Source organism: Ambystoma mexicanum, chromosome 6p (genome assembly GCF_040938575.1).
Source record: "Ambystoma mexicanum isolate Mex_15411 chromosome 6p, UKY_AmexF1_1, whole genome shotgun sequence".
Lineage (NCBI taxonomy): Eukaryota > Metazoa > Chordata > Amphibia > Caudata > Ambystomatidae > Ambystoma > Ambystoma mexicanum.
This window is the reverse complement of record NC_090935.1, coordinates 1,430,365,511-1,430,378,802: the sequence shown is the minus strand read 5'-3', so window position 1 is coordinate 1,430,378,802 and position 13,292 is coordinate 1,430,365,511. Positions and strand designations below refer to the sequence as shown.

Genomic DNA, 13,292 nt, shown 5'->3' with positions numbered 1-13,292 from the left:
ATCCCAGAAATATGCGGGTCTTTGCCTCTGTCAAAGTTGCTTCCATATTCATTGCCAGCCGTTTATTATCGATTTATTAACCCCTCAACTACTGATAATGTGTCAGTCACATTGTAGACACTTCGTTCCGAGTGCTAAGAACGTCATGTATACATTCTTACTGCATTTATTGTTACTTGTGCTAAGCAATGTGCAAAAATGCCTGTAGCAGTTAAGAGGTAAAGTCACTGTGCCAGGTGTTTGATTCAGTGGGTGGATACAATGAAACGCTGTGAATGTACGATAGATAGCTCAGTGGGGTGAGTGCTTGCTGTTATCTGTGTGTGATCTGCTGGGCGCAGGTTACAATTCCGGCAAGGCCAACTCAGTCTTTTATCCTTCCAAGATCGATACACGAGTACCACGTTCAGTTGGAATATAATTGTCTGTAAAATGCTCTTGGTACAGCGCTTTGGCGAAAGCGCTATGTAAATAACAAATCACTATCATTATCAAGATGGATGTGCCTTAATGATGAAACAGCTGTGGTATGTTACAGCATGCACTGCTAATACAAGCATGTGTACATCTGTCGCAGCAAGTCATAGTTTTGATAACTGTTTGCAAGTCATGCTGTTGGCCATGTTATTTGCCTCCATGCCTCTTGAACACACAGGATGGTCACACAATTGATTTTTGAAAAATGTCAAATCATTGTTTGAGTGTATACCATGCTATTGTGTTGATTTGCCGACAGGTGTTTTTACGATGTAATGTTTTTCAAAAAAATGACATTGAAAAATTTGGGGGTGGGGTATTGGGTTACAAGGGGTGGGAAGGGGGGTTAGGTAGGGTTTATAATATAGGGAAGGGGGAGAGTTTGGGGACCCCCCACCCCCAAAGAAAACAAAAAAAGGTGAGTTTTTCAAAATAATTTCTTCGATAACAAAATATTTTGAAAAAACTCGGCAAAGCAAGATAGAAGCGTATACCATTACTCTTATCGGTATCTATCCGTTTTCAGATCTATATACAAGCTGAAGGTAACAGGATGGAATTGCATGATGGAATACAGTTGATTAATAATACCACCTGTATTCACTGTGCAACAAAATGGCACAAACTACTGTAGCAATGAGTATGTAAAAACACGACTTATTATTACTATAAGGCAAAGTCCAGCATCCCCAGTAAGACGTGTTCCTGGCAACCCAGCGTGGAACCCCCCCCCCCGTCCCTCCCCCCCAGTACATTTGGTTATTGCAGTTTCTCTCTGCCAGGCCTGATTTAGGCGCTGGCGCACTCAATGCAAATCCTCTCGTCTGAAGTACTTACAGATGATGGCCATTAGAGAATTAAAGTTGCCGATGTTAAAACACTCCCGCGCCACGTCGATGAAGTATTCTATCATCCGCACCCGCTGCTTCTTCTTCACGGGCTGCGGCCAAGAGAGAAAAGGCAGCATTACTCCCCCTGCATTTCCCCAAGCAATCGAGGGTCGTGATTGCCAAATTCACAACCGCACAGGTACACCAAAAGTCCTCCTGAGTCCATGACAGATCCCCCCAAACCCCAGTCACCACTTAAAGTCAGGAGCATATTATGTAGGGTGACCAGATTTAAAAAATAAAAAAACGGGACAGGGAAACTATCATTAAAAGTAGGACTAACTCTTGAAAGTGGCTGTCAAGGCACTGCACTTCAGTAGTGTTTGGAGGAGAAGTGGGGGTTAAGTGTTACTGTTCAAAGAAACACATATTATAATTAATTTATCACAAACGAACACTATCTTAAGTTGTAAAATGCAGCATTTCTTCTGTGTGAGCGGTGCCTGCTAGCGATGAAGACCTACTACCAAAAAGTGCAGTTTCCATCTAATTTCCGGGACAGTCCCGGCAAAACCGGGACGTCTGGTCGCCCTAATGTTTAGTTATGTGGGTGTTTTTTTATAGTGCCCTTGCCGCGTGTGAACACGATTGCCAGAGTGGAGGTGCAGTGGTGGAGTCAGGGTTAGGTGCCAATGGGGATCCTCACAGGTACTGGTCAATACCATTATGCTTATTTGTGGGCAGCCTCGCCATTGCACCAGGATCAAGCCTCAAGAGCGAGAGTCTTCACCACTTCTCCTTAGCCTGTTTTGTCAGAATAAGATTCGGGGCGGTTTGGGCTTAGTCCCGAGGAGCCAGATTATAGAACATTTTAACCGGTGCTAAAAAGGGAGCAACTGTTTACATTGTGCACAATCGAACTAACAGGTTTTGTCCCAATCCGTATTCTCGAAGCAGGTGTCAACTAGGGTCAGAAATGAAACAGAGTGATTGTAGAACTGTAGACAGCAGGCACAGTAAAAAATAAGTAGTGTATGCTTCATTTTTGCCTTTTTAGATAATACGGATTGGGGCAGAACATATTTGCTCGACACACTTGTATAAATTTAGCCACATTGGTGCTAAATTCCTTTGCGCCATTTTTTGCACACAGGCAGAGTTTAGATGATCTGGCGGCAGGCCAGATTGTAGGAGCGGAAGCGCGTGTCCATCAATCAAGCGGCGCGTGCTGACCTGTTAAAAGGGTGACTGTGTTACTGCTTGAGTGATCTGTGCCCCTAACTCGGCTCTTTAAAATCAGCTATTGGAAAAACGGAGTGCTGTACTCACCATGCAAATTTCCGTCGCTACCAAATAGCTGAGTCGGTTGAACCATTCAACGTAGGCCTCTAAGTTGCGACTCTTCTTTCTACCACTGTAACAGCTCTATGGAAACAAAAAAGGTGGAATTGGGGGTCAAACTTCCTCACTTATGATTTCTCCATATTGCTAACATTGAAGCATTAGTCAGTACTGATCTGGAACATCAGATCACCTGAGACCACTGCTCCGCCATTGATAGGGAAGCCCATTGGAGGTGGAGACTCATGTCATTGGTGCGGTGTGATGGGCCGTCCACCGGTGTATACGCAGGAACGACTCCCGACCTCTCCCGTTGTTTGTTAGAGTATGCAAAATTATTTTGGTGGACTAAAGAATTAATCCCAGTATGACGGCTCTGGATTAAATGTTGACACTTTCTTATAAGTAACACAACACAATTTCCCAGGGTTCATTCCCAAGGTCAACACACACAAAGGTTCTCTCACAAATGGGGTGGAAAGCCTTGAAGATGCCTCTGTTTAATCTTTTCCTCCCTCTATGTGAGACTTTTTTCCTGGCCTCCATGAGTCTGAATTGAGCATGCCCTCCCTTCTGCTCAGCGCCTAGACGCCTTTGGGGCTTTGTTTTGCGCTTTACACATTTTTTGATAATCACATAGTTCATCAGCGGTGGTGGCCTCACAAAGCCATTCCTTTTCCCCTTCCACATCATCCCATCCTCGCATCTCTGACATCGCAGCTGCTTGCCCATCCTCGCATCTTCTCTCTACTCCTAGGCTACGGTACAGATACCCACGGCGGGGGCAGACAAGCCAGGCGCTCTGCCATCACTATGGCGGTGATGTGCTGCAGTAAAAAAACCTTGCAACAGAACGTAACGTAACACATTCCTTCACATGTAGCGCCTTCCCCTTTTCCGTTGATCTTGCTGAAGCTCTCTAATTTTGCATATGAGCACAAAATACCCACACATGGAGGCAGTGGTTTTCACTGCTGCTGGCCCTGGATGTACATTTCATATCCATGTGTTTCAGATTGGACCAAACTTTGTCACCTTTCAGCAATTTAAAGGACACTTTGTTACATCTAATTGGCTTGGATTTACAGATACAGAAGAGTTGGCTACAAGTATGATGGAAGAGAGCCTGATTATAAGTAGACAAAATGGGGGAGAAACGTGATGATTGCAGGCTAGGGGTGAAGCTGCTCGTTTCTGGTCAGAAGAGGACTGGTCCCCCTTAATGCTACTCATGGACTGCGCCCAATACTAAAAAAAACGACTGCATAAAGTTCAGCTCGGAGGGGAAAAGGAACCCTCTTCTAACCCCTTGGAGAGGCAAGGGAATAATGGAGCTCGTAAAGCCGGCAAACTCCTCTCTCTCCATTGTTAGCAGAGGAACTACATCCTAAGTATTTCAGCATATCGAAGGGGGGTGCAAAAATGCATAGAACGTTTCCATGACAAATGAAAAACGAGAAGAAGGAATTAAGAGGACACTCACATTTCAAAATAAATCAAATTGATTCATAGAAAAATCACACAGAACTCCAATATTCTCCAGTAAATACACAATTACTTTTACTCGTAAAGATTGATCTATCGATATAGATAAGTACATAATCACCAGACCTATGTTGTTTGCCAGTTTCCCTGCCTACTGCCAAAGTACAGGCTCTGAGTCTTCAGTTCTATCTTTGTCCTTAAACTTTGATATTGCCGTAGCGATTTTATGAATTAAGATACTGGCTTTGCTACTGCCTCAGTTGCTCAAAGGCTCTGGCCTCTTTCCCAGCACGTCAACGTCTGTATATCGTTTTCCAGAGTAGAGGTGTGCAAGTCTGAGGTCCCCCAATGCTTTGGGACTACAATTCCCATGATCCCCCACCAGTGACTGTTGCCTAGGGCTGATGGGGGCTGGAGTTCAAAATATCTTGCAAACCAAAGGGTAATTACAGTTCCTCTAACATATGCCCACCTCTTCTTTATTTAGTTTGTTGCTTCTATCATCTGCACCCTCTCCATCTTCTGTTCTATCCTGCACACATTACGTTGGTGCACCCCTCGCCATAGGATTTCTGGAATGTCTCTAATCCTGGTTCATCATTTTGAAGCCGTGACCAAACCTTGATTCTCGTGGCACCTTCTTCAAAGGAATCTTATAACTTCTGGGGACAATTTTCAAGGAAGCAGCAAGGTGTCGGTGAGCAGATATTAGTGCATGTTGGATGGTTGCTTACTCCAGAGACAGTGGACATAGGCATTGTGCAGATCAACCACAGATGGCTTTTGATTAGTTTGCATTCCTGGGAGCCGGTCCTAGTGCCATTGTTTAGAAGCTACCAGAAAAGGAGAGGGCCATAATTGAGATGGATTGACCAAACTTATACTTGCCTTATCATTGTTCAAAGGGTCCTTCTGCACAAGTGCTTGGACGAACTCTTCCGGCCCGATGTACGTGAGCCTTTCCTATTTTACAATATAACAAAAGAGGAAATTGTACTTTACTTTTGTGAATTGATGCTCACATGAATGAGGAACTAAAGCATAGCCATCTGTCTGTGGTGGAAGACGGAGCAGACACGGCAACATGAAGCAAGTCGGCTCACCAGTTCGATGTGCGTGAGCTGCTGGGCTAGCGTGAAGGGGTCGCTGCAGACTGTGATGATGTCCCGCTGGATGGACTGGGGCTTGGTCTTCAGGACCGTGAGTCTGTTTGTGGCCTGTGCGTGGATTTTCGCAATCACTTCCTCGTACTGGCTGAGGGCGGCGAGCCTACGGATCAGGTTCTGGATGATCTGCTGCACGCTCCTGCGATGGACCTGCACAAGAAATGCAAGAAATTAAAGTTTATGTTGACTAGACAATAAATGCCCAATAGAAGGCGTCAATCTGACTTTAAGCTCTGAGAATAATTCATCTAAAATGTTACAAAAAGTAGCCATCAAACATGTTGCATTTGTTTGTAGAAGGATATCACATAAGCTGTATGGGGACATACTGGAATCTGTCTAACAAAGTGAAAAAAACAACGAATGGGAGATTTCATCGAATTTTGGCCGTATGAAAATATTGATCAAGTCTCCCATTCGGTGCCATTACAGTGAACAAGGGGAGTCCCCCGCACCTTTCTTCACTGTAGTGGCCTTGGGGGTTGCTGGGGTGTCCCCAGCTTCAGGAGAAATAGAGTTTAAATTTTAAAAACGGGGGACCCTGCAGAGCCAGTTCCCAATCACGGGAAGCGAAGGGAACAGGCGTTGAAGGTACACAGCAAGTCGGCAGCACGCAGCGAAGTGTGCCGCCAAGGGTAAGTAAGGGGGTGGGTGGGAGCGGGTTATCTGAAATGACCGTGGAATGAAAAACAAAAATGTCTTTTACAACAAAAAACTTTCGTATTTTTCTCCCTCAGTCATTTCGGATTCGATTTAATAATGGAAAACCTGACATACTATGATGCAATGTTAAAATATTTGGTATCCCCCAGCATTCAAGGGTTAACTTCATCAAGAAACTAATTAAGCGTGTCATACATTACATGGTGAATGTGCAAGCACATTATCTTATCTCCCCCTTGCTTAGAGTTTAGGCAACTTTGTTGTGAGTGATATCACATATAATGGCTGACTCATTGTTGTGCTATTTGGGGCCTGACTTTCCCATTCAAAAAAGCTTCAGTAAATCAGGCCCTTGATGTCCATTAGCTTTGCAGACAAGCAAGCAATTCTCGCTTCACCTTTGAAAGTGGCTATATATATGTCTGTGAATCACTCCCCAGCAGGGGTTCGCATCGGCTGCATCCTGGCAGCTCACCCCTTCTGGATTTAATTAAAACAATGGGCATGAAACAGGGCACTTATTTTTCAGAGCACATGCTCAAGGAAAATAGTGTATTGCCTCTAAGGTTTCTGAGTGATGATAAAAAGGTGTGAACAAGAGAACGTTTCTGGCTCTTCCGTACATGTTCCTGTTGCGTTGCTAGTGACATCCCAGTCAGTCATATGCATCTCAGTGGTAACTAGCTTTCTCCCGAAACCTTTTCCTATGCTCAAGACACTACCCTATAGCCGGGTGACCAGACATCCCAGTTTTGCCGGGACTGTCCTAGTGTTTGGTGCTCCATCCCCTTACTCAAGATTATGTTCCCATTGGAAACTGCAGTGGCCCCGGTTTTTGGTAGTAAGTCTTCATAGCTGGCAGGCACAGCTCGCACAGAAGAAACGCTGCACTGTACACCTTAGGATAGTGTTAGTTTGTGATGAATTAATTATAATATGTGTTTCTTTGAACAGTAACACTTAACCCCCTCCTTCTCATCCAACCGCTACTGAAGTGCAGTGCCTTGACAGCCACTTTCAAGAGTTAGTCCTACTTTTATGTTAGTTGACCTGTCTCGGGTTTTCTACTTTTTAAATCTGGTCACCCTACCCTACAACTACTAACAAAACACACAAGTGCCTAGCTGCACACTAATGCTTTTAGCACTACCAAGCAAAGACAAAGATTGTCCTTGAAAACATCTGTACAGAGAACGTTTTATACTCTGGGAGTAGAGTTCATTTATTTTATTGCTTAGTTTCCAAACGCAGATTCGGGATTTGAACCTGTGTCGCTCTGTGAGGTCTTGTTTTCAAGACCAGCACATTGCCTCTGTGCTGTCCTCCCTCATAGCATTATATTCACCGGGAAGTAGAGTCGTTCACGTTCTTTAGGGTGCTACAGAACTACAAGCAAGACGACACAATACACATCCAATCATTGGAAAGGGCTGTTTTTAATCAGACGCCACTGCTATATATTTCAAAGTAAACCCTGAATGACCACTTGGCCCCATCTTTCTTTCTATCACGTCAAGAAACTCGAGCTTGCCTCAGGTAATAACACAGCCAATAGGCATGCGCGTGTCTTTATGTTTACAACGCATGCGTGTGTGTTCGGTGCCCCAGGAAATAGGCGAACTGTATACATTGCACTATTTGGATGAGGTTTTATTGTAGGGAGACAGTAAAGCGACTACAACTGAGGGCACCCTGTGACAGGGCATGCTGCCTTTCTGGGCTTCATATCATGTGACCAAATATTCTTTGCGACTCGTATCTTCTCACTAGATTAGCACTATTTTGTCAGAGAACGCTGGCATCTGTTGGCACACAGTACTGTAGCGAGACCTAAAATGTCTCTTAGAACCGAGTTTTGAAAAGACGCCGTTTATTTTCTGGAATGTTCTCCGCCCCGTGTAGGGGGCAGGCTGATAAGTGGGGTGTGATTTCATGCTACAAGTCTTCTTGTTGCTTCCCAGTGCAGGGTTTTTTCACTGCTGGGCACACATGCCTACATCGTAAAATGACAATTAGGTAAAGACCTGGACGCCAGTAGGGTGAAGGAGTGTGGGGCCTGTGCAGGCTTGGTCTGGCCTATAGGGCAATAGGCCGAGGGCCGAACCAAAAACACAAAGTGCTGGTGTGGGCCAGATTTTTGGGTCAAAGGGGTCACTTTTTTGACCAATGTGGGCCAGCTTGATGAGTTAATTCACTCTGCAGTAGTAGTTTTGACACGTGTGGCTGAGTAAATATTCATTAAAATGCACAATTTGCAGCACACTTTACTAAAACACTCCCCCTTGGTTACTATTCAAACACTGACACAAAAGGAATGAATTGCCATTTGCAACTGTGCGCCACTTTTTCATTGGAGCCAGAGACAACTGTATGGCCCAGTCCGACCTTGTGTCTGTGAGCGCTGGGCTTGCGGCAACGTGAAATGGAGGTCCAATGTTTCAGAACTGGACGTTTTAATGATCAATGCGACATTGCACACGGAAGGAGGCGGGGGCGGGGGGGGAGGGGCGGGAGAGGGGAGGAATACATCAGCTCGGAAGTGATAAGGACTCGTCTCCTCACCCCGGGGAGTCGGTCAATTATCGCGTTCCCATAATGGAGATGTCGGTGGCTGTCAGGGTGATAAATGCGGCCGCACAGTCCGTGTTTAACGCGCAGCCGCTCGATAAGTCAGAGGAATGCCTGGTGCAGGACCCCGGGTACAGGGCCCAGTGAGGGCCACTGACAAGAGAAAACAAAAGGCGTCCTTTCATAATTGAATAAGCGGCACCTGTAACCCGAACATAAGGTTGGTACAGGCTCCAAAACAGGCTGGCTATACACGACCTTCTCCAGGGGAATAGTCCTTCAAGAGAGATCACGAGTAACCAATGGGTGCATTGGAAAAAAAACTAAAATACTTATCAATTTAAATGGGAGGCTGGGTCACAGAATTCTGCGCGGAGATCAAAATGGCCCCTTTTTGAAAGTCGCACTGAAACAGAGAAGGAGGGCTGTAAGCAGGGAAGACAACTGTTTGCAGTTTGGGTTAATTTCAAGGCAAAACAGCACCGTTTGCAAAAGAGAAATGATTGCTTTACTGATATGCCAAGTCCAGTCCACGAGGCGGGAGTATCTGCCGATGGGCCAATGTCGCGCGGATGCGCTGCGATGCAAGATGGGTAGAGTGACCAGATTCAAAAAGTAAAAACCCGGGACAGTCAACTAACATAAAAGTAGGACTAACTCTTGAGAGGGGCTGTCCAGGCCCTACACTTCAGTAGCATTTGAAGGAGAAAGGGGGTTGAATGTTACTGTTCAAAGAAACACATATTAGAATGAATGTATCACAAACTAACACTATTTTACGTTGTAAAATGCAGCATTTCTTATGTGCGAGATTGTGCATTCCTGCCTTCCAGCTATGGAGACCTACTACAAAAAAAACCAGGACCATTGCTGTTTGCAATGGGAGCACAATCTTGAGAAAGGGGGACAGAGCACCAAATACCGGGACAGCCCCGGCAAAACCGGAACCCTGGTCACCCTAAAGATGGGTGATGCAGTTTCAGAGACATTCTGCCTGGGTCTCTGGGAAGCCGGGCTCGCAGTAAGCACTGCTCCATCCTAATACCTGTGCTTATCCCAAACCACAGGTAAACAGATTTTAAAATACTGGTGGGTATCAACCCCCCACCCCCCGGGTCCCAAGGAAATACAGCCCCTGAGCCACAAAAAGTTACCAACAAAGCACAATATTCATAATGCTATCCTTGGTTTTTTAGAACGTGCTTAATACCGAAGAGCTTTCGCTTCATCTTGCTTCTAAAACGAGTGCGTGGCCGCTGAGCCGGATTACCCGTGCCCTTGTCCCTCTATCGGGGAAAAGCAGTGGGGCGCACGCCCCCGAGGGGCAGTGAAACACCATGATTCTCTGTCAACAATAGAATTAGGGAATGCGCTGCCCTATTGGGTTATGAACGCCCAATGGGTGAATGAAAGAAGAGAAAAAAGTGTGTGGAAGTGTGGGTGGGGGGAGAAGGATGGTTTGAGAGAATAATCTTTTTTTCTTTTTTTTTTAGTCATCTTTACCCCTTGTAAAACTGTCACTTTCCATCGAGCATGTGGAGACCGGGCAAGTCTACAATATTTTGAGTGTATCCTCAATGGAGCGGTCCTATGAGAATCCTTTTTGACATGTCTTGTACAGCGCTTTGATGCCCTTTGGGGCCTGGTTCCAGCTTTACAAAATGACCCAGATAAATATGCCGGAGAGTGTGTGTGTGGTTTTACTCCTTCCTTCCTTCTCAGGGTGAAGAACCAATGTGCTCTCCCACCTCTTGCCTTGTGCAAAGTCAGGCAAGACTCTCTATCTCTGAGTGGCCGGTTTGCAAACATGGACCATAAACATCCGCCAGTCAAGGGTTAAGCTTCCACCACCATTCACACCCAAGGCAGGTGGGTTAGGAGGTCTCAGGCCATAACATAAAGAGTGTAACCAGTAGCTCTAGGTTTACAGAGTGCAATTCGGGACACCCTGCCCATCTCCAGGAAGAGATCCCTCACCCGCCACTGTGACCTATACCTCAGGCCCGGTTTTCTCTACAGATGTACTAGGCCTGGCATGTGTACTCCCACTCCTCGCATTCTCCAGTCCCCCACCTCTGGCTACATGGGCCAGGAGCTTGAGTCATCAGGCTCTCGGCGAACCCCTGGTGTGTTGGCCTTATGCACGAACGAGCAACGTCAGAGATGTGTGTGAAGCAGGGCACACAGACAAGTTCACATAGAAGTCACACCAGGGAGAACTGGAGCCTGGAATGGTGCACGTGTGTCCTGAAGTAAGGAACTGCCTTGACATGCAATACTGCATGTTAAACCCATGTGGATAAAGATATGGGTGGGTAGCATGTTCACTACACTCTGCAGGTCTACTACGTTCGGTTGAAAAAGAAGGAGGCAGCAAACCTGAAATAATCAGACGGCCAATTGTTAGTGAAAATGAGTTTTACTTGAATGTGTTTATGCTTCGCCGGCACTTGAGCTCTCTGTATTCTAAATAAAGACAATCCCGCCGAATCCTTATTGCTGGTGTTTGTCAATGCTTTTTCTTCCAGTGGTTGGATGGCACACGTGTGCAATAATAGCCACTAAGACACAGACTTAAATCATGCAAGGCGATAGCCATCATTTGCAAAATATCTGGCCTTGAAGAAGCACACTTGTTGCGAAACACGTGTCGCAAAATCACTTCATGAAACATCTTTGTTAAACAACAACATATAAATATCTGACAAAATGCCCGTCATGAACAACACAAGGATTCACACACGGGGGAGATGGGCACAAATCCGAGGGGGGTGCTCCTTCAGATAAACGCTTGCCATCTATTAAGGGGAAAGAGAAAAGGGGCAAAGGAGGAAGGGGGGACAACAAAAAAAGGAGAGAAAAGCACTAAGCGGGAGATGAAATTGTAGCATGTGAGGGTGGCATTCCGGAAGTGGAATCAGAAACTGAAAACTTGGAGGAAGGCAATGGTGGCGCCGCTTTGCATGAACAGGCTGCGGTGGGAATTCTGGGAAGCAAGGTGGAGACGGCTGGACTGAACATGAAACAGTGCTTCTGTTCCAATCCTGCCGGCCCTGGATACTGCGCTCGGGCCCACGTGGCAGCGCTCTCCTCTGCACTTCAGTGTGGTGTGGTGTGCAAAGTGACAGGCAGCTGCCTGCACCTCATCGCCCCCAGCGCACTGCCGGCCAAATCTGCTAACACTGCGCTGCACGCAGCGCTCTGCAGCGACGCATGCCTTCCCTCGCCCCTGCGAAATGCCACGGTGGCGCGGGAGGTGGGCAGGCAGCAGGCAGCAAGTCAGCGGTAGAGGGCTGGCACTGCCGCAGTCCTCAAAGAAACACCTACATTGCCCTGTCTGTCTAAAGACCTCATCTTTGAAGTATAGGGTGTGATTCGCAGAATGTTTAGCGCAGTGCAAAGTGACTTTGTACTGGAGCAGAGCGACTTTGCACTGCCAACAAACACCTGATACACAGACCACAGTGCACTGGAAAGGCACTCTTTGCACCGTGAAGTGGCCCATTTAGCTCAGTGCAGAGTACTTTTTCAGTGCAAAGTGATTTACAGAACAGTGCAAAGTGTATTTTTGCAGTGCACTGCAAAGAGACATGCAAAAAGACACTTTGCACTGTTCTGTAAATCAGGGCGTTTGTTGGCTGTGCAAAGTCAATTTGCACCACGCTAAACATTCTGTCAATCAAGCCCATACTGTGTTTACGCCTCAACAAGAAAGCATATTCTTACTCTGTTGCTTGCTCGAGTCTTGAATTGGGTAAATGCAGCAATCCCAGAGATGGCCCCCTCATATTTTAGAGAGACGAGATCACGCCCCTGGTAAAGCAAGCTTCCCTTTAATATAATTGTTTTTTCTGTGCTTACCACTAACGTAGATCTCTGTCTATAGCTTATCATTTAGAATAACTGTGGCTAAAAAGAGAGAACTATTTAACCCTACTTCTGTTCCAGGGACGTCATTTGGGGGTCGCCAGAGGTCGCAACTGCGACCTCTGAGGTCTCCCTTGCGACCTCTGTGGTCACCCTTGCGACCTCTAGAAAAAAAAAAGAAAAAAAAAGTTAAAAAAAAAAAAAAATTTACAAACTTTTTTTTTTTTGTAATGCAAGCTCATGGGCTGTGGCCAGCACCATGTGGCTCTTTAGTTTTGGAGTGGCTGGCTTTCTTGTTAAAGCACCTTAAAAAAAAGAAGAAAAAGAAGAAAAGGATTGACACAAGTCTAACGCTTTCAGCACTGACCCTAAATAAGAAAGATTAGGAATACCAAATAAAGTCTTTCTGGAATTCTATACAATAATTGATACTCATTAAAGGTTTATTTCAGGCACACTTCAGGGGGTGAGTCACCGATTTAGTCTGTTCTTAAGCGTAAGTGCTATATAACAACACATCATCATTTGGTCATGGTGCTTGCATTCACAGTAATTTGGTAATATGGACCTATACACACTGATCTTAACGATACATATGGCGATCCATTCTTGTATGAAATGTACATCACAATATAGTGATATCGTAACCATATTTTTTGTAGTGTACAATGCTATGCGATAGCACTTCCTGTTTTGTCAACGGGTGAAAGGTCGCGTTCCATCGCATCCCGCGATATCACTTCGGGGTGGGATCAAATGACATCACTTCCTGTGATGTCACCAGGGGGTCAAGGGTCGTGTGATGTCACTTCCGCTACCCCTGGCATTTTGGTGAAATGACGTCCCTGTTCTGTTCCAAGGAAGCTTTGCAGCACGAAAAGGACACGCTTTGCAC

At 45.7% G+C, this 13,292-nt stretch overlaps 1 protein-coding gene across 2 annotated transcripts in view; it reads right to left on the bottom strand.

Moving 5' to 3' along the window:
• The window catches only part of RASGEF1B (RasGEF domain family member 1B), a 105,424-nt gene that overhangs the window by 33,506 nt on the left and 58,626 nt on the right, over positions 1-13,292 (bottom strand). For both annotated transcript variants that reach the window (XM_069626157.1, XM_069626156.1), the window contains exons 5-8: positions 5,237-5,449; positions 5,022-5,096; positions 2,637-2,732; positions 1,315-1,417 (exon numbers count right to left, since the gene is read on the bottom strand). In XM_069626157.1, the coding sequence (XP_069482258.1) occupies positions 1,315-1,417; positions 2,637-2,732; positions 5,022-5,096; positions 5,237-5,449 (487 nt within the window). The remainder of the gene's footprint in view (positions 1-1,314; positions 1,418-2,636; positions 2,733-5,021; positions 5,097-5,236; positions 5,450-13,292) is intronic.